The sequence below is a fragment of the Sturnira hondurensis genome, unplaced genomic scaffold (assembly GCF_014824575.4).
Source record: "Sturnira hondurensis isolate 20B ecotype Veracruz unplaced genomic scaffold, ASM1482457v3 Scaffold0003681, whole genome shotgun sequence".
Classification (NCBI taxonomy): Eukaryota; Metazoa; Chordata; class Mammalia; order Chiroptera; family Phyllostomidae; genus Sturnira; species Sturnira hondurensis.
Genome location: NW_028076312.1, coordinates 7156663 through 7176551, shown reverse-complemented (window position 1 = coordinate 7176551; position 19889 = coordinate 7156663). Strand labels below are relative to the sequence as shown.

General features: G+C 45.7%; 2 protein-coding genes across 2 annotated transcripts in view; one reads left to right on the top strand and one right to left on the bottom strand.

Annotated features, from left to right (window-relative positions):
* Positions 1-2958: 2958 nt before the first annotated feature.
* Positions 2959-19513, bottom strand: LOC118984291 (keratin, type I cytoskeletal 18-like). The gene is given in 7 exon segments (XM_037042142.1): positions 2959-3206; positions 3209-3256; positions 3259-3594; positions 3597-3738; positions 3740-4201; positions 17356-17485; positions 18600-19513. Coding segments are annotated over 7 exon segments (2280 nt in total).
* The window catches only part of CSGALNACT1 (chondroitin sulfate N-acetylgalactosaminyltransferase 1), a 319616-nt gene continuing 318559 nt past the window's right edge, over positions 18833-19889 (top strand). The window contains exon 1 of the mRNA XM_037042132.1: positions 18833-18984. The gene's annotated coding sequence lies outside the window, so the exon portion shown is untranslated. The remainder of the gene's footprint in view (positions 18985-19889) is intronic.

The following is a 19889-nucleotide window of genomic DNA, read 5'->3' as shown; positions in this document are numbered from 1 at the left end:
GGATAGAATCACAAATGTGTTATGTTTGAACTGCGTGAGAAGAGCCTGATGGGTGGATAATCACATTCCAGAGACACATCCTATTCTCTGCAAAGGTGTCTTATAATTCTCCACCCCATGCTAAATTATTCTAAGAATATAATAAAAAATGGACAACACTGAAATAATAGAAATGAATTAGCATCCGTTCTCAAATAGATTTACATGAAATATACTATCATAAGAGGGTTTACAATTTAAAAAAACTTTTTTCATCCTCATCTGAGGACATTTTTTTCATTGCTTTTAGAAAGAGAGGAAGGGAGACAGAGAAGCATCGATGCAAGATAGAGGCACCGATTGGTTGCCTCCAGTACTTGCCTGGACTGGGGATTGAACCTGCAGCCCCTTGGTTATGGGATGATGCTTCAACCAACTGAGCCACACTGGCCAGGGCCATAGATGGGTTTGTAATATCTGATCCATGCAAAAGAATCTGTATAATTATGTACATTTATATTTTATATATGAATATCATATATGATGATGTAAATATATATAAATAATAATTTATTAAATGTCCACCACCCAACTTATGAATTAGGACAATAGCAATACAGTGGGGATCTCCTGGGTAAAATGCCCCTGCTTCTCCCAAAGAAGAATTCAAAAATTCACTGTATGGAATTTTGTAGTTATCATTCCTTGGTCCTTTAAAAATAGTGATATCATGTGTACATATCCCTATATTATTTTCTTTTAGTTTTTCTTTTTTTTTAAGATTTTATTTATTTATCTTTAGAGGGGAAGGGAAGGAGAGAGGGAGAGAAACATCAATGTATGGTTGCCTTTCGCACATCCCCTGCTGGGAGTTGGCCTGCAGGGAACTGGCCTGCAACCGAGGCATGTGCCCTGACTGAGAATCGAACCGCGATCATCTGAGTCGCAGGCCCGCGCTCAATCCACTGAGCTACACCAGCCAGGGCCTGCTTTTTTTTTTCTTATGTAAAAAATGGTATCATAATGGAGTTAGTCTTACATGACTCGCTTTTTCCAATCAACATTACGTATCTTATCACAGGTAGTTGTTGTCACCCATTACTGCCGTATCATGTTTCTTTGAGTAGTTATTCCAAACTTCTATCTATTCTCCCATTGCTATACATTTTTTGAGTTTCATTTGGGTTGAATTGCGTTCGCGAAAACTCACATGTTGAAATCCTGACCCCCAGCACCTTGGAGTATGACTGGATTTGGAGACAGAACCTTCAATGAAGTGATAATGTTAAAATGAGGCCCTTCAGAGAGGACCTAACCTATTCCGACTGGAGTTCTTCTAAGGAAAGGAAATGGGGCACGCAAAAAGGCAGCAGGGATGTGGGGAACAGAGGGAGGCTGTCCATCACCAGCTGAGGACACAGCAAGAAGGCAGCCATCTGCAAGACAAGAAGAAAGAGGCCTTAGAAGAAACCAAACCTGCCTACACCCTGAACTCGGACTTCTGACCTCCAAAACCGTGAGAAAATAAATTTCTGTTGTTTAAGGCTCCCAGTGGTACTTTGTTATGGCCTCCCCGGCAAACTAATGTAGGGTTGCTTCTCATTTTTTAAAAAGATTTTATTTATTTATCTTTAGAGGGGAAGGGAAGGAGAGAAGGAAAGAAACATCAATGTATGGTTGCCTCTCGTGAGTCCCCTGCTGGGAACTGGCCTGCAACCCAGGCATGTGCCCTGACTGGGAATCGAACCGCAATCGTGTGGTTCACAGGACTGCACTCAATCCACTGAGCTACACCAGCCAGGGCCTTGTTTCTCATTTTTAATATGAACAATGCTGCTAAAAGCATTTCTGTTTGTATACATATGATCATGAGATTTTCTACTATACCCTCGTACATACCTAAGTGGAACTGCTGGGTTGTAATGTATACAGATTTCATTTTACTAAGATAATGTCACATTTTCAAAACATGTATAAAGCTTTCCATAACTCCACAATCTTGCCGATACTTGGTATTATTAGATTTGTTCATTGTTCTTTCTTTTTTGGAATTTTTTTCTTACTCATGTTACCTCTTCCACCAGTTTGGAAGTTACAGATATTCTTTTCTTTATTTAGTGCTTACCCTTAGTATTTTACCGTAATAAAGTTAATCATAATGTTTCCTTCCCAGGGTCATAAAAAGCTTCAGAACATTGGTTTGTGACCATTCTTTCCAACTTATTAATGTATGCTGCTGTAGCCCAGCATTTCGACTTCATTTTTACCCATCAAACTAGACATTATCGTCTTATACAGACAATATCTGCTTTAGGTGTACACGTGCACACACACATTGACAAACTTCTCTGTGTCTTTGTTCATTCCTTCCTCCTCAAATCCCACCCTTTGCTCCCACAGCAGATTTTTATTTCTTTCTTTTCTGAAGATCTTTTACAAGCCTCTTCGAAGGTGTAGTGGAGTACACTCTCAATTTTGGTTTACCTCAAAACGTCTTCATTTCTGCTTTATTCCTGAAACATAGTTTTTCTGAGTGCACAATTCAAAATCCATAGCAGTTTGCTCTCAGCGTTGGGTAGATAGGGTTCGGCAGTTTTCTGGCTTCCATTGCTGCAGGTGAGAAGTCTGCTGTCCGTCTAAGTGTCATTCCGCAGAGGTGATCTTCTTGTGTCAAAGCCCTTGCATAGGATGACCCTGTCTCTGGGTTTGCTCAGGATAGCCTGGTGTGAGTCTGTTTGTTGTCTTAGGATAATGACTCCAAAAGAGCGTCCCAATTTGGACAATAAGTAATGTGGTTACCATAGCATTTAAGAATTTTTTTCTCTTTCATGTTCTTCCATTTCACAAATGTGTTCAGAATAAGATTTATTTTTATTCATGCCACTTGATACATGGCATATTTTTTTTAATGGTGATCTCTGAACTTTTAATTGGCCTCCTAACCCCCAACAGGTGCACCTCTTGAGCTGCCTCAATCCCTCAGAACTTTGGTGTCAATGACCGCAGACACCATGTTGCTGTCCAGCCCTGAGGCGCAGTGGACTGCATGGAGTTGCTGTTGTCCAGGGTGTCGCCAAGATCCACGTCCTCCTCTTATTCCAGCAGGAGGTGGTAGACGGTGATCTCAGCCTCCAGCTTGACCTTGATGTTCAGCAGGGCCTCGCACGCCTGGGCCTGGTGCTGCCCCTCTGCCTGGGTCTGGGCCAGGTCTGAGCCCAGGTACAGCGGATCCCGCTGAGCTGTTCCCTCTGCCTGGCACAGCACGTCTCCACTCCCTCAGGCTGTGCTTGGAGCTGGCCTGCGGGGTTCCCCTGGAGTCTAGGCTGATCTCCGAGGACTGGGTGGTTCCTCTCAGCTGTGTGAGTGTCTCAGCCATCTGTGAGGTGACCACTGTGGTGCTTTCCTCAGCCTTCTGAGACCAGCACTTGTTTAACTCCTCTCCATTCTTCGCAGCTAGTTTGTCATACTGGACTGTGATGTCCACCACGATCTTCCTGAGGCCCTGAGATTTGTGGGCATCCAACTCCATGGTCAACCCGGAGTCAACAATCTCGTTTTGTAGAACATTTACTTCCTCCTTGTGGTTCTTCTTCATGAGGAGTACTTCTCCACGGAAGCCTTCATCTCTGTCTCCAGCTGCAGCCAACTGACATTGATGTCATCAGTGTCCTTGCAGAGCGCATTGATGTCACTCCTCATTGACTGGTGCATGGTCAGCTCCCTGTCATACTTGACTCTGAGGTCATCAGCAGCAATTTGGGGCATTGGCAATCTGCACAATGATACCAGCATTGTCCACAGAACTTGCAAAGATCTGAGCCCTCAAGTCCTTGATGGTCTTGAAATAACGCCCCCAGTCTCTGACCTGGGGTCCCTTCTTCTCCTGGTGTTCCCAGATCTTGGTCTGCAGTCTCCGATTATCAGTATCCAGGCTTCTCGCCCTCTCCAGGGAGGCAACCAGACAGTCTTTTAGGTGTTGCATGGTTTTCTTCTCATTCTGGATGCCTCCCATGCCCGCCAGATCCCTGGTCATCCCCACAGTCAGGCCCCCACATGCTCAGTTGCCCCACGCACTGGTGGAGTGAAACACACAGATCCAGGAGCCTGAGTCCCCGGAGCCTGTATACACCCTGGCCTTGCTGCCAGCTGGCTGGGCCTGGTGGCTGAGCGACTGCATGGAGCCCAGGGGCTGGTAGCTTATGGAGAAGCCAGAGTGTCGAAGCTCATGTTGTTCAGGGAGGAAGGTGAGAGGCCAAGACAGGTTGGGCAGCAATGAGTGCCGGGTGCATGGCACATCCTTTATTTATTTCCCTGTCTTTGCATCAGTCTGTGCTATCTCTTCTAACCGAGCCTTGTGTTTGCTAGTTTTTTTCCCCAACCACATCAGTTCTGCCATTTTACCCATTCATGGAGGCTTCAGTGTCAATGATTAGAGTTCAAAGATCTATTTAGTTCTTTAAAAAAAGAGTTGGCTCATGTCGGTTTCGTTGCTTTCACATTCTCATTTTCTCCCTCAGCTATGTAAACTTTTCCCTCTTCATACAAATTAATTTTGTATTCTGTGCCTGATAATTCCAATACAAAAGTTCTTGGAGTTCTGAGTTTATTGTTTCCGAACTTTTGCTCATGGTGGCTTATTTCCCCATATATTTGGTAATCTTTCACTGTGAGCCCAGATGTGGTCGATTTTAATCACTTGGAGTACTGAGGGCCTGAATTGAGGCTGCTTTCTTAAGAAAGAATTGTTTTTTACCTTCTGGTGTGTGCCAGGGGGACTACCTTGGTGCCTTCAGAAGACCCAGCTTCATGTGAGACTCTGAGGTTCAGTTGTCAGACCTTGCGGTGAGCTCAAGGGCTGTGGATTTTTCCATGTCACCATTTAGTTCTGCCATTCTTGTTGCTTGAAGTTTAAAATACTTCAGGTTTTAAAACCTGAAGTATTGTAGGTTTTAAACTATGCAAAGTATTTAAACTCTGTTGCATAGTGCATACGTTCAGGATCGCTTCGACTGCTTGGACACTGGCCCCTTTTTCACTGTGTATTGCCCCTGTGTCTTGGACAGTATTTCTTGTTTGGAAGTCTACTTCAAAACAAGATATTAATGCAACCACTTCAGCTGTTTGTTCGATTAGAATTTGCATGGTATATTTTTCCCATCCTTCTACTTTAACCTATCTATGTCTTTATATTTCAAGATTTTTTTATTAGTCAGCATCTAATTGGTTCTTGCTTACTCTAATCTAATAATTTATCTTTTCATTGATCCTTATAGAGTTAATTTTATTGTATAGGATTTATACAAGAGAGGCCTAAAATTCCTAAACTGAAATTTTCAGTAGCATTATTGATATAACAATTTCATAATGATTAGGTGAGTCAAAAATTATGAAATACATTCATGATGTGGAACTTCTCAATGTTACCTAGTATTATTCAGCTCAAATAGCCGCCCAGGCTCTGGAGAAGCCCCAAGCACCAGTTCACGACCTTGGAGTTAGAGTCCCGACTCAGCCATTGATTTGCTCTGTGACTCCCGAGTAGATTCAGACTCCTCAGGATGGACCCACAATAGCTGCCAGTTTCTGACCCACGCCCCATTAAACAAAGAAGAAACCCATGGGTGATGTGAAACATTAAAAAATTTTTTGCTTTCTTAGTTTAATATTAGATTAACAAATGCAATTTTCATACCTTTACCATCAGAATCATGTTTGTTTAAATCTTTCCACAGCCTTCAAAAATTGGGCCTTCACTATCTGGATAGTCTAGACAATAACACTGAAAGTTAGCAAAAATGTTCCAATGTTCCCTACTTGCATACATATTTGCTTGTTGTGAAAGATGTTTTTAAAAATAGAACGGATCCTGCCCTGGCTGGTGTAGCTCAGTGGATGGAGCTCGGGCCTGCGAACCAGAGGATCGCGGTTCGATTCCCAGTCAGGGCACATGCCTGGGTTGCAGGCCAGTTCCTGGCAGGGGACGCATGAGAGACAACCACACATTGATATTTCTCTCCCTCTCTCCTTCTCTACCCCTCTAAAGATAAATAAATAAAATCTTTTTAAAAAAGAAATGTTATGAGCCAATTACTGAAAATCATTAAAAATTAAATGATACAAGTTTACCATTAAATTAAAAACATACTCAGAACTCATCACTTCTCTGGCCTTCACTGCACTTCGCTATTATCCGTGTCCTTGAGATCAGGTCCACTGTCTGTGCGTGGTAGGAGCACTGAACGGAAGGGCGCTGCTCTGCGTCTGTTCCCAACTGCACACTCAGCGGCAGCTTGAAATTGGCCATGTGGTATAAACAACAATTACACTGCGGAAATTGGCAAATACAAACCAGGCTTTGTTTATTGTTTTGTTTATTGTCCAGACTTAAGGATGTGACACAGAAAACATTGATAATGCAGATAAAACTTGACATTGTGTTGCATCATCATGCATTGTGAACAGTATGAAATGAGGAAAGGTGCTTCCAATACTTGAAAGCTATTACACAATTCAGCAAAGAAGTCTCTCACATCATTAATAAATGATGTTTCACTTATGTTTTACTCATCGATGACAATGAAAATACCAACCAACAGTCATGCTGGAACTATACTTCTTCATCAATTGCAACCATAAGGTTAGCCACAGTTTGGCAAAATTACCAAAGCATTCTCTAAGAATGAATTAACTTTATGAAATTTACAAAAACAAATGTAAAACATATCCAATGTTGTAAATTGTGTACTACAGATTGTTTTTATTAGCAAAATATACAGTATGTTTATGTGTGTATGGAATATCTACATTGTTGTTGGGGGTTTTTTTTTTTTGGTCTTTTTTTCACCCCGGGGTGAAACACAGGAATCTACATTTTAAATGAGCATCTCAGGTATTTTTGTGCCTATTAAATTTGGAGAGCCACTGTTTTCGCCACTGAACAAAAATATCAGGACCATTTATAGTCTCCAAAGGTTCTTCCTGATTCTTCATGAAAGTGAGATACAGAATGTGTTCTTTCAAATGCAGAGGTGTGTTTTTGAAATTTTAAAGTTAATTTAAAAATAGCTTAATAAAGGTATAAATAATATACAATAGACAGCACATATTTGGAATTTATAACTGGCTAAGTTTGGATATTACTATGTTTTGACAAAACCATCACTGCAATCAAGAATATGAACATAGCCCTGGCTGGTGTGGCTTGGTGGATTGAGCATGGGCCTGCGAACCAAAGGGTTGCTGGTTCGATTCCCAGTCAGGGCACATGCCTGGGTTGCAGCCAGGTCCCCAGTAGGGGGCACATGAGAGGCAACCACACATTGATGTTTCTCTCCCACTCTTTCTCCTTCCCTTCCCCTCTCTCTAAAAAATAAGTAAATAAAATATTTTTAAAAAAGAATGTGTACATACCCATTACCCCCCAAAATTTTCTCATGTCCTTTTGTGATCCTTCCCTTCTCTTCCTCCCTGCTCACTCCATACCCAAGCAATCGCTGATCTTCTTTCTCTCACTCTAGGTTAGTTTGCATTTTCTGGAATTTTATATAAGTGAATTCATAGAATATGCACTGTTTTTAGTTTGGCTTCTTTTACTCAGCATAATTGTTTTGAGGTCCATCCATGTTGTTGAGTGTCTAAATAGTTCATTCCTTTTTATTCTGAGTAGTATTCTGTTATATGAATAAACCACAGTTTCTTTATTCTTTTGCTGTTGATGGACATTTGGGTTGTTTCCAGTTTTTGCCTATTACAAATAGCACTGCTGTGAACGTTTGTGTGCAAATCTTTGCTTGGCATGTATTTCCTGCTCTTTTGGGTAAATGTCTAGGAATGATATGGCTGGATCATGTGGTTGATATGCGTGTAACTTTTAAAGACATGCCAAATTGTTTTCCAAAATGGCAGAGGCCAATGTTTTTCTTTCTTTCTTTTTTGGTAGTAAAAAAATATCAGTGTTTCTGACGCTGGCTTAAGGTTTTCACATGCACAGTCCAAGCAAGCTAGTACTGCAACACCACTCAGGTTACATTCTTTCAAGAACAATGTACCCTTCATTTAGTGGGAATGGGAAGAAACTGGTTTATAGTAATGAACAACTTCATTGGCTGATGATATATTTACTTAAATTTACTTACCATTTTTCTGCAGTTTTTGTGTGCACTTCCATTTCCTTTTGTGATTTTTATGAACCAGATAGCATCTTAGGGCATATATTCAAGGGGTTAGAATTTCATACATTTCAGTAAACATTATGGCATCCATTATTTCAGGCAACTAGTTACTATTTGGCACTTACACACCAACAAAATACCCAACAGAGATAGGCACGTGTGTGTGGTGTTTGTTTTCCCACTCCAGAATGTCATATATCGTGAGAGTGGTGAGACCGGTTACATTCTACTCAGACTAACTGGGGCTATAATTCTGACTTAGGTTAGTAAAATGTTAGTTTCCTTTTTTAGGCTGTTACTCTGCCTGCTGGCCTCTCAGTTTCTCTAGATCTGAGCGGTCCCTTTGGAGAAAGACAATCTAAAAGGTAAGACTAGGTATGCTTCTTTTATAACATGAATGTATTTTGCAACCCTCTCACTCCCCAACTAGAAGGGCATAGCCATTGGCAATCTCCAGTTAGTTGTAACTAAAAATTCAGAGCTGTGTCAGGCTCCTGCCAGGAGAGGACCCCAGGGACCCTGGCTAGGAAACACTTTCCCCCCCGTAAGCGTGACAGCGTCTTAACCACTTCCAAATGTGATGTTACTTCCCAACTTCTCTCAGAGTTGGGTTGTTTGGTGGCAGGATTGGAAGAGAGCATGAGCCTAGCCTCTGCTGATGCTGGGTGAGTTCTCTGGCAATGTCCTAGTGTGAGAGTTGGCCCCAGCAGCCTCTTCCGTCCCCGGGGACAGAGGCAGCACAGGCATGGGACCCCAAAGTTTAAGGAGGATGCCCAATTCTCTTTTGATGAAATTCAGCTGTAATGTGGTGTTGTGAAGTTATTTATCTGCAATCATAATATGACTCTGAAGACAAAAATAGAACTGCACATATGTCAACAAGCAGTATTCCCTCCTCCCCCGCTTTCCTGGGCGTTACTCTCTAACGCGAAACGGAAGTTATGTAATAAGTCTTCAAAAAGCCCTTTATCAGTGAGGGAACCATCCTCCTTTCTCTGGCCAATCAACACAAAATCTCTATCTAGATGGAAGCTCTGTTTATAGATCTTGGGACTGGTAGTCTTCCAAGATGCTGATGAAAAAAACAAATTAGGTAGGAACAAGAAGTGTCTGTTCTGTGAGAAGGAAAAACAACAAAAAAGCATCGCTATCTGGATAGGTAAACACAGGATGACTCTAGTTGTTGGCTTAATAAATGGAGAATGCATAAATGATGTTGATTATTACCTCAGTTAGAGTACAAAACATGATATCATGTGACTACAGGACAAAGCAAATGATGACGCAGGTCCATTAATTAGAATCTTGTTCGACTTTGCATTGCAATGCTTTGCTTCACTTCCCAAAACTTGGGTTGGTTATGTCTAGAACACACTGGAAGGACACGTGTGACGCCCAGTGAGGAGCACTGGTTTGTGAGTCAGGTGAGCTAGGCCTGAATTCTGGACTGTTATTATTTTTGTCTCATAAACATAATGTTTTGAAAAATTTTATGAGTTATCTGAACTCCTTTGTCTCAGGCTAAGAAGTGGGAACCCTAGGGTTGTGTCCGAGGGGAAAGAGAGTTGGTCTGGGTGTGAATCCTAGCTCCATGTCCTGTTGGCAGTAAGACCTGGGGAAAACTATATAAGCTCTCTACATCCCATTTAGCAGTGCCTGGAATATAGCAAAAGCCAAAAGCTCAGTAATGATAATATCAAAATAGTGTTGTCATTATTTGAACTAACCAGATGGAAGAGTTGGCCCTTCTGAGAGCTGGCTAGTGGGCCCACCCACAATGCCCATGGCATGTAAGAAACTTTGGTCTGAGTGATGTTGCTGAACTTTGAAGGGAGTGTGAGAGTGGGCAACAGGAGTTTAGGTGTGATGTTGTTATTATTTTTCAGGTGCAGAGATCTAAACTTACTTGGCCTGTGTTGTCAGGGTCAGAGCAGGATTCAGTCTGAGGACAGTATTGCAGATGGAGGAACTGAGCCTGGAAAACAACAAGAAGGAACCAGCCAGTAGCTGGCTTCAAAGCAGAAGTAATTCTCAGAGGACTCATACCTCCAGAAAACCAAGCCCAACTCTTAAAACTGCCTGGAAAAGCAGATGCTAAAGGGAGAGGGTGTAGCTGCTGGCAGGCAGCTGCTCATAGTGGACACAGACTGAGGGTAGCAAGACCAGTGACACCCCCTGCTCTGTGGCGGGGCCGTGGACCCCAACAGACCACCATATTTGTCTAGGACTAATTCAGGGATGGAACACAGCTGGGTCTGCAGATTAAAGGTCTCGAGGTTTTATAACAAAAATGACTGTTTCCATTTGTAGTTATATTAGTTTTCTATTTCCTCTCTGATCCAACTCACCATTATCAAAGGGATATAATAAATTTATGTCATTGCTTGAATGTTTGACATGATTACAATGCTAAAAATCAATCAGGAGCAGTAAACTGGCCACCCACTTGGCCCTGGCCAGTGTGCCTCAGTTGGTTGAAGCATCATCCTGTGATCGGAAGCTTGTGGGTTCGATTCCCCATCAGGGCACATACTGTACCTAGGTTGAGAGTTCGATCCCCAGTCTGGGCATGTGCAATCCCCAGACAATCCAGGTCTGGGTGCCTATGAGAAGCAACTGATTGATGTTTTTCTCTCTTTTCTTTCCTCTCTCTCTGTCTAAAAAAAAAGCAATAAAAATGTCCTCAGGTGAGGATTAAAAAAAAAAACCACATACAGACACTTGTGCCCTGTTCATGGCTTCTGGCTGCTGAATTCAGGTTGCTGTTTTCCAGGCCATGATTGATGACACATGGAATATTCTGTGCATGGTGACAGGGTCACCGTTCACGTCCCAGACAGTTCTATGATGTCATCAACAGCAAATTAGCTTGGGCCCAATGTAAAATGTCAGTGTAACTGCACATATTTTGTATAATTCTAGTAAAAACCAGCAAAATTTCTATATTTAGTTAGCAGATGCAGTTTCATTGTGAATAAATATACCTTTTCTTTTGGGTTTCCAAAATGCTAATAATGGTTCATCTACAGCTACAGTAACCTCTTGACAAAAACCCATGGATGCTACAGAATTCTGTGTGTAATATCATCCACCTCTTGAAGCTCTCTGGCCCCTAAGACACATCTCTGGTCCCCCTGTCTTTCTCTCCATTTCTTCCCAATTTCCTTTGCAGAACCCTCTCTGTCACCTTGTTAATCCTAACATTCCTCAAATCTTGCTGTCAGCCACCTTCTTTCACATGAGATGGCTTTCACTAGTTGGTCCTCTCATTCTTATTTAAATGATTACATTTTTTTAGATTTTATTTATTTATCTTTAGAGGGGAAGGGAAGGAGAGGAGAGAAATATCAATGTATGGTTGCCTATCGTGAGTCCCTTGCTGGGAACTGGCCTGCAACTCAGGCATGTGCCCTGACTGGGAATCGAACCACAATCGTGTGGTTTGCAGGCTCGTGCTCAATCCACTGAGCCACACCAGCCAGGGCTAAATGATCACATTTTTTTTTACGCGGAGGACTCCCCATCCTTGCTACACCTCTGGCTGTGGCCTATCTCTGTTTCTAGTTGATGCCAGACCTCTCTTCTAGAGTATCCCGCAGATACCCCAGTTCAGCCATTTTTCACACTGATTTTCCTGTTGATTCACCCCCAAACCCCCAGAGCTGGGGGTGTGTTTACTGCCATTTGGGGGCCTTATGGAGCATCTTGGAGATGGGCTTTGAACAAAGTTAGGGTTCTTCAGCCAGCAAGAAACGCTGTTGATCAGACAGCTAACAGAGCCTATTCACAAACACACTTTCCCACCCACTGAAATTCATAAAGCAAATCCCTTGGCTGTCATTCAGAGTCCTCCATTACCTAGACTCAGGCCACTTTTTAGACTCTTTACTTTTCTCCCTAAATGTCCCCTAACTCTGGCCACTGAGGATCACTGTCTGCAGGACACGCACAGCACGTACCCGTCTCGGCTTCACTGGGGCCCCCTCCTATTTTCTCTGCCCACCAAAATCCCACTCCTCTCTGAGGATCTGTCTTAAAGCTACTTCTCACATGAAGCCATCCATGGGCAGCTCATGGATCTCTCTCATTTTTTCCTTTGAATTTTTACAATATTGTATTTGGCTTTTCTTTGAGGTTCCTTGAGGTTAAGGACTGTGCAGAGTTACGGCTATAGTGCCCCTCAGCCTGGCACTCACTCACTGCCTCACTGCCTGCTGTCGGATGAATTATAACTTGACTAAACACCCTCCGGTTGTGCTCACAAAAAGCCGCCTCTGTCTCCAAGAGCAAGGGGGACACCACTGACATCATCCGCTTGGAGCACGAGTGTGCAGTTATGCATGATGGTGCCCTTGCCCACACAGGTTTCAGATACTTAAGAAGAACAGAAAGCAAATACTCTTCCTTGAAATGGGTAAAGTTTGGTTTCTGTATCAGCATCATCTTTGCCTCTCTACGTCTTTTTCATTTTCAGGTGGGTGTCTCCCTTGTTGCCTCTCTCTCAGGCACATCTCGTGTTTGGGTCTATTGATTTTGAAATCAATAGATTTCCCGTCCTGTCCCCAGGTCACTGTCCTGGGTCAGTGTTAATATTTTGAGCAGTAGCACTCCTGTTCTACACCCGCAAGTGCACCTCCATACATCCTCTTTCTGCTGTCAGGAGCAGAAACTCTTGTAACAGTGTGAGTTGTTGAAACAGTCTCCCATTCACGGAGCCCTTTCCCTTGTAGCAGTGAGAGGACAGCGGGTGGGGCCCGAGCACGAACCACATTTAGCAGAGGTTGACTTAGATGATGAATAAGCTATTTTTAATATATTTTATTGATTATGCCATTACAGTTGTCCTATTCCCTCCTTCATTCTCCTCCACCCTGCACACCCCCCTCCCCCCCCTTTAGTTTATGTCCATGTGTCTCAAGTTCTTTAGATTCTATATTTCCCCTACTATTCTTGCCCTCCCCCCTATCTATTTTCTACCTACCATCTATGCTACTTATTTTCTGTACCTTCTCCCCCCTTCTCCTCCTCCCACTCCCCTGTTGCTAACCCTCCATGTATTCTTCATTTCTATGGTTCTGCTCCTGATCTAGCTGTCCTCTTGGTTTGCTTTTGTTTTAGGTGTGGTTGTTAGTAACTGTGAGTTTGCTGTCCTTTCACTGTTCATATTTTTTATCTTCTTTTTCTTAGNTGTAGGTCTTTGGATTTCATGACTTGGAATACTTCTTTCCAGCTCCTTCTTGCCTGGAAGGTCTCTTTTGAGAAATCCGCTGACAGTCTGATGGGAACTCCTTTGTAGGTAACTGTCCCCTTATCTCTTGCTGCTTCTAGGATTCTCTCCTTCATTTTAGTCTTGGCTAATGTAATTATGATGTGCCTTGGTGTGTTTCTTCTTGGGTCCAACTTCTTTGGGACTCTCTGAGCTTCCTGGATTTCCTGGAAGTCTATTTCCTTTGCCAGACTGGGGAAGTTCTCCTTTATTATTTGTTCAAATAAATTTTCCACTCGTGGCTGTTTCTTTTCCCCTTCTGGTACCCCTATAATTCGGATGTTGGAATGTTTAAAGATGTCCTGGAGGTTCCTAATCCTCTCCTCATTTTTTTGAATTCTCGTTTCTTCATTCTTTTCTGGTTGGATGTTTCGTTCTTCCTTCTGGTCCACTCCCTTGATTTGAGTCCCAGTTTCCTTTCCATCACTATTGGTGTCCTGTGCATCTCCCTTCATTTCAATTGGTTTAGCCTTCATGTGTTCCTCTAATTTGTGACTAAAATCAACCAGTTCTGTGAGCATCCTGGTCACCAGTATTTTGAACTGTGCATCTGAGAGGTTTGCTATTTCCTGGCCACTTACAGTTATCGACTCAGGGGCTTTGAATTCTTCTTGAGCCATATTTTGGACTGTTGGTGCCTGTTATGTATGAGGAGCGGAGCCCTACGTGTTCACCAGGGCGGGGCAACTCAGTCACTGGGTTGTGACGCTGTATGTGGGGGCGGGGCCAAAGGAAATCAATGGCGGGCACCCTTTGCTTCCTCTCGCCACCACCGAGGGCCGCTGGATTCTTCCCACTGCTTGTGAATGTGTAACCGAGGTCAGCTGCTGCTGGGTTCGTAGCTGGGGGCTTCGCAGTCTGTCTCACTGCTCACTCCCGCCATCTGGAGCCCTCACTGGGTCCACCCGATGCTACCCCAGATGCCTGGGTGCCTGGGGTCCGGGGATCTTTCCTGCCCAACCCTGCTCCGCTGCTGGCTCTGCCCCTCTTACCCATCCGGTAGACCGGTTCGTTGTTGTTGGACTTCCGTATAGTTCAATTTTCTGTTCTTTGGCTGCGTCTTTGTTCTCCAAACCTTTATTGTATTCAAACTTGGTTGTGGGAGAAGGCACAGTGTTTCCACCTACACCTCCATCTTGGCGGAAGTCCTGAATAAGCTATTTTTTGAAAAAAAAAATGTCAATAACCCTTGGAAAGCAACAACAATAATAATTTGAAATAGTCTATCCATCAGAGTAAAAAAAAATAAGCTGGAGTGAAGGGCAGAGGACCTCCTCTCTGTAAACCGAAGAGACTTGAGTCATCCCAGGGAAATGTTTGGAAACCAGTGTTCCGGGTTTGGGAAACGAAAGGCCTGGGTGAGCCAAGTGCGCGTGGCTGGATGAGTGCAACTCCTATAGAAGCGAGAGGAGGATTTCGGGCTGTTCTGTAGTTAGTTATCTGGAATTTATGTCAGGCAGACACAGACCAGATGTGGATTAGTCTCTGGTGCTTCCCTGCTCTTGTTTTTCTGTAGTTCCCATGGTAACCCTTTCGTTTTCTTCTTTAAACAAGGGGGCGGCAAAGTTCTGGGCACAGAAGTTGAACGGAAGAGTCGAGCTATGCAGCACTTGGTGCACTAGGTGGCTCTCATGGGAACCTGCAGTGTTACTGTTGAAGGCATGGAGCTGCCCCAGTCACCTGTCATTTGGGGACAGAGATTTGTGGGTAAGCAGTGAGGAGAGCCTGTCCTTTTTCTGGAGTGATCTGGGCAGAAAGGGCACGAGTAATGCAGAGTGTAAGATGGAAAACATTATGAGCCAACCCACTCATCTGGTGTGCGTACTTAAAGATGTCAATATAAAGCATCCAGAAAAAGTTAAAGGCATCCCTTGTTCAGTCAACAATCTTAATTAAGCCCGAGTAGGCTGGAGTTGCAGTGCGTATCGAATGAGGTCTTCAATGTGGGTGATTTTTTTTTCCTCCCTAGAGAAGTAAAGCTTGCTTTTCTGGGTCATACATTATTTATTTTACTCATGCAAAATGAAAACCTATTTGGGAGTATATTGCATATTTTCAAGATTCTAAAGTAGACTATGTGGACTATAATTAGATCCTATCCTAGTGATTTAGCACCCACAGCAGGAGCATCTGGCCCGTCTTTATGCCTTAGTACCGCAGACCTCTCCCGCCTAACGAGCTACCTCTGACCACGCAGCACATTTGCTCTGATCTGAAAAACCAGATAACGCTGATTATTAGATCTATCAAAAGAGTCAACACAACGCAAGTGATCACCTGGTGCATCTCTTAGAAAGCAGAGTAATCGTATTTTAATGAATGAACTTCACGGCTGCTCTTTCAGCTCCTGGTTCTCTGGGTCAAGGTTCTCCAGGGTCCTGGTGAGTCTGAGAAGTCTGACCTTGAACCGTGTGAAATATGTCTGTACTCAAAGCTTAATGTGTATGCAGTATATCTTGAAAACAAGCTATTAAAAATTAAATATTGTACATATTTTACATTTTATGAGTATAAAAGTTTGACGCCGTATGTATTGTTTTAGAATTTATTTTTACACAGACTAACTTTCCCACCCCAAGGGGATAACATCACTCTGGCAACATGACCTATTTCCAGAACTTTCTACGTATTCTTTATTGCAACCACATCACTAGCCCCATATTAAGTTACCTTTATACTATGCTTGAAAATTCAAATAACATATTTTGATTCCTAAATCGTGACGGTTATGAAAAATGTATAACTACATAAAAACACTGCAGTGAAAGCTAAAATCCATGTGAAAAACATTTTTTTGGTAGTAAGCCTTGAAAATTGTTTCTTAACATCTGGGTTTGGTGATCAGCCCAGTGTTTCTAATCCTTTGGGCTTTGAAGTGTAAAGAAACACATTCTTTTACCAGCTCCACCGTCTCAGTTTTGCCAGGCAGTGTTTTGGAAGGGGACCTGCAGAGGCGGGCTGGCTGGTCCTTTCCCCTCCTTGATGTTTCTGCCAGTGATGGAGACTGAGGGTGACTGACACTGCTTCCTAGTGATAGTCCCCGGAAGGTCATCCAAACTGTAGCTCCTAAATAATAATCAGAATAATATCTACTTTCTTTACGGGTAGTGCATCTAGAAAAATGAATCTTTTTTCACACTATAATATCACTGACTTCCATAGTTTTATTACTTTTTCAGCTCCCTTATTTTTTTGAGATCACTTATTTATTTATTCTTAGAGAGAGGGGAAGGGAGAGAGAAAGAGACGGAGAGAAACATTGACGTGAGAGACGAACATACACTGGTTGCCTCTCCTTTGTGCCCCAACGGGGGATGGAACTTGATACCCAGGCATGTGCCCTGATGGGGAATCAAACTGGTGACCTTTTGCTTTGCAGGAGGTTGCCCAGCCCACTGAGCCACACCGGTCAGGGCAACTCATGTATTTTTTCAACTAATTATTGTCAAGATGTATCCAGAGGCACCAAACACTTAGCTAGTACTGGATTTATGACTCTTGATCTATATTGATGTGTACTGATATGCCACATATTGATATATTAGTACCCTCATATATTTGTATCCTAACTGTAAAAGTTTGGAAAATTTCTTCAGGTATCTTGACCAGAGTGTTTTGAGCCCCTAAAGGCAATGAAATTAATTCTGAAGTGATCTTCCTTTTTCTTCTCAAGGACAGGAATGGAGACAATCGCAGCCTCCTGCACCTTCCCTGAGCCAGTCCACTGAACCTAGCCTCTGAGTCCACCTCTGTACCCCTAGTCAAGTACTTGGTTTGCCTGCCAAACCAGGTTCCTTGCTTAAACTCTATTAGATAGAAATTCTGGTGACATCCCTGAACAGTGATGGGAGATACCTCAGAAGAGGAAAGAGTATCAATGCTTTAACATGAAGGAATGGGAATGTTTTGGTGACAGCTGGAGGTCTTTGAAGATGTTACCTGTTTATCCCAAGTGGGCTCCACTGTGTAGGCTGAAGCCCCTACACAACTGGTCACCGATGCCACCTCCATGAGGCCCTCCCGCCTCATCTGCCCCAGGGTGTTGTTACACATTTGCCTCCCCAGGCTGCTGTGAAATGATGCATGGAGGCTGCTTGGCCAATGGCGTGTATGTGGATGATTCCTTCCTCGTTCCTAAATCCCAACTGAGTTGCTGTGAGGATTTCATGCCCTGATGATGACTGACTCAGTCTGGTGTAGGGGTGGGGACAGAGACCCCTGAGTTCCCAGGGCAGCCTGGGTTGGAAGGAGGATAGACCCAGGTGGGCCGGGCAGTTGGTGGGAAGCGAGAAATTTTTCCAGGGTGCTACCCCAGGTAAGTAACTGCTTACCGGATGCTTCAGGACTGCCTATTGCCTCTAGGACTGCTATCCCATGCTCATCTAAAGTCTGGTACCCCCGAATCTCCCAGACTCGGGCTTTATGCATTCTGAAGGCCAGGCAGTAGAAGGAGCACCGTCAGGGACCGGTTTCTACCTCTGGTTCTGCTCTGATGGCTCAGCGGAGGGGCCTCTGCCAGTTGCATGTGTAGCACTGGAGAGTTGACCTCGCCTGACCTAACATTGATTCCTCTGAGTCTCCTTCATTAGCCTGAGAATTGCGGATCACAATACTCCCAAACGTCCTCTTCCTCAAAAAAATGCTGCAGCAAATATTTACAAATAAAAGGCATTCAAGGGTGCGTGCTTGTGCCCGTGGTTTTTGTGTGTGGCTTTTAGTACCCAGTAACACCCCGCTTACCTGTTTTCCATCCTTATCCCGCTTCCTTTCCTAGGCCTCCCAGTGACCGTCAGGGGTCTCTGCAGACATCACTTCCCCACCGTGGTGGGGTCTCAGGGCTTCGGGGGTTCTGACCTCCGCCGTAAATAAAAGCTCCCTGGTGAAAGCGTTATAACTAACCAGCGTCGCAAAGACACAGACTACAGAACAAATTCTCCAAGGTCCAACTTACAAAGTTTTTGTGAGCAAGTCGGCCCACAGAGGGGAGAGCAGCCCAATAAGGGCAAAAGAAAGGGGCTGGACGGGGACGGTGGGGCCTGGGGAACTCGTTCTTCAAAGAGGAAGGACCACATACTTGTGGGATAGGCACCTGATCACCCCTCTCCCGGCCGCGCGCCAGTGTCTTAGCCCCTTCCCTCAACTTTTCCGGATCTCAGTGACCAGTCACGTGCAAAACCGCCCACCTGCAGGGGACCCAGGTCTGCGGGAGTGCCCCGATCAGAGGGCTGACAGGCTTCGGCCAGGGCGCTCCGCTCGGAGCGGGCAGAGGGACGCACTGCGGAGGGGCGCGGGGGAAGCAGGTGGGCGCAGCCAAGCGCGACCCCCGCCGGCCGCCACAGCGCCGCTCGCGGCCCCGCGGCCCCCACGCGGCAGCGAGCGCTGGGGCTCCGCTGTGGTTCCGCCCGCCCGCCGCCGCCGTCGCCGCGGCTCCCCGCCCCTCCGGGTCTCTGGAGGCTCCGCGGCTGCCGGAGCCGGAGGTGGAGTCGAGCCCCCGCCGGCCGCGCAGGAGGGAAAGTTCAGCGGCGCGGGAGCAGCAGGAGCCGGAGGGCAGCCCCGGGGGCACCACGGGTGAGCGGGGACCCCTTCCTGGCCGGCGGGGTGTGGTGCGCCGCGCGCGGGGGGTGGGGGGGGCGTTGGTGCGGCTTCCTCGCAGTCTCCGGCCCGCGACCTCGGGGAGGCTCNGCCAAGCGCGACCCCCGCCGGCCGCCACAGCGCCGCTCGCGGCCCCGCGGCCCCCACCCGGCAGCGAGTGCTGGGGCTCCGCTGTGGTTCCGCCCGCCCGCCGCCGCCGTCGCCGCGGCTCCCCGCCCCTCCGGGTCTCTGGAGGCTCCGCGGCTGCCGGAGCCGGAGGTGGAGTCGAGCCCCCGCCGGCCGCGCAGGAGGGAAAGTTCAGCGGCGAGGGAGCAGCAGGAGCCGGAGGGCAGCCTCGGGGGCACCACGGGTGAGCGGGGACCCCTTCCTGGCCGGCGGGGTGTGGTGCGCCGCGCGCGGGGGGTTGGGGGGGGGCGTTGGTGCGGCTTCCTCGCAGTCCCCAGCCCGCGACCTCGGGGAGGCTCGTGCACCCGGGAGGAAGGTGCGCCGCCCGGCCTGCCGTCATCCTGTGCGCTGGGGCTGCGGGCATAGGTGCGGGGTGGGCGCTGCGGGCGGCTCGGCCCGGGAGGGCGCAGCGCCCCCAGGGGGTCGCACGGGGACCTGGGAAGAGGGCTTCCAGGGAGGGTCCCGACTGCGGCCGCGCCGGGTGTCACTTGGCTCCACCAGTCTTTCTCGTGGCCTTTGGCTGTTTAATGAGTTTCTCCTACACCCACGAAAAAGTAGCCCTTTTTCCATGCACATCCGCGGGGCTACTTTGCGGGTATTGGTGTTATTTTTGCCGCTATGGAGAGGGTGGAGGGGGCGTGCCGAGGGTGGCTGGTGGGCAGCGCGCCTTTCTGTCTTGGCCCCAGGCCGTGGTCACCGTGGCCGAGGATGCCCCG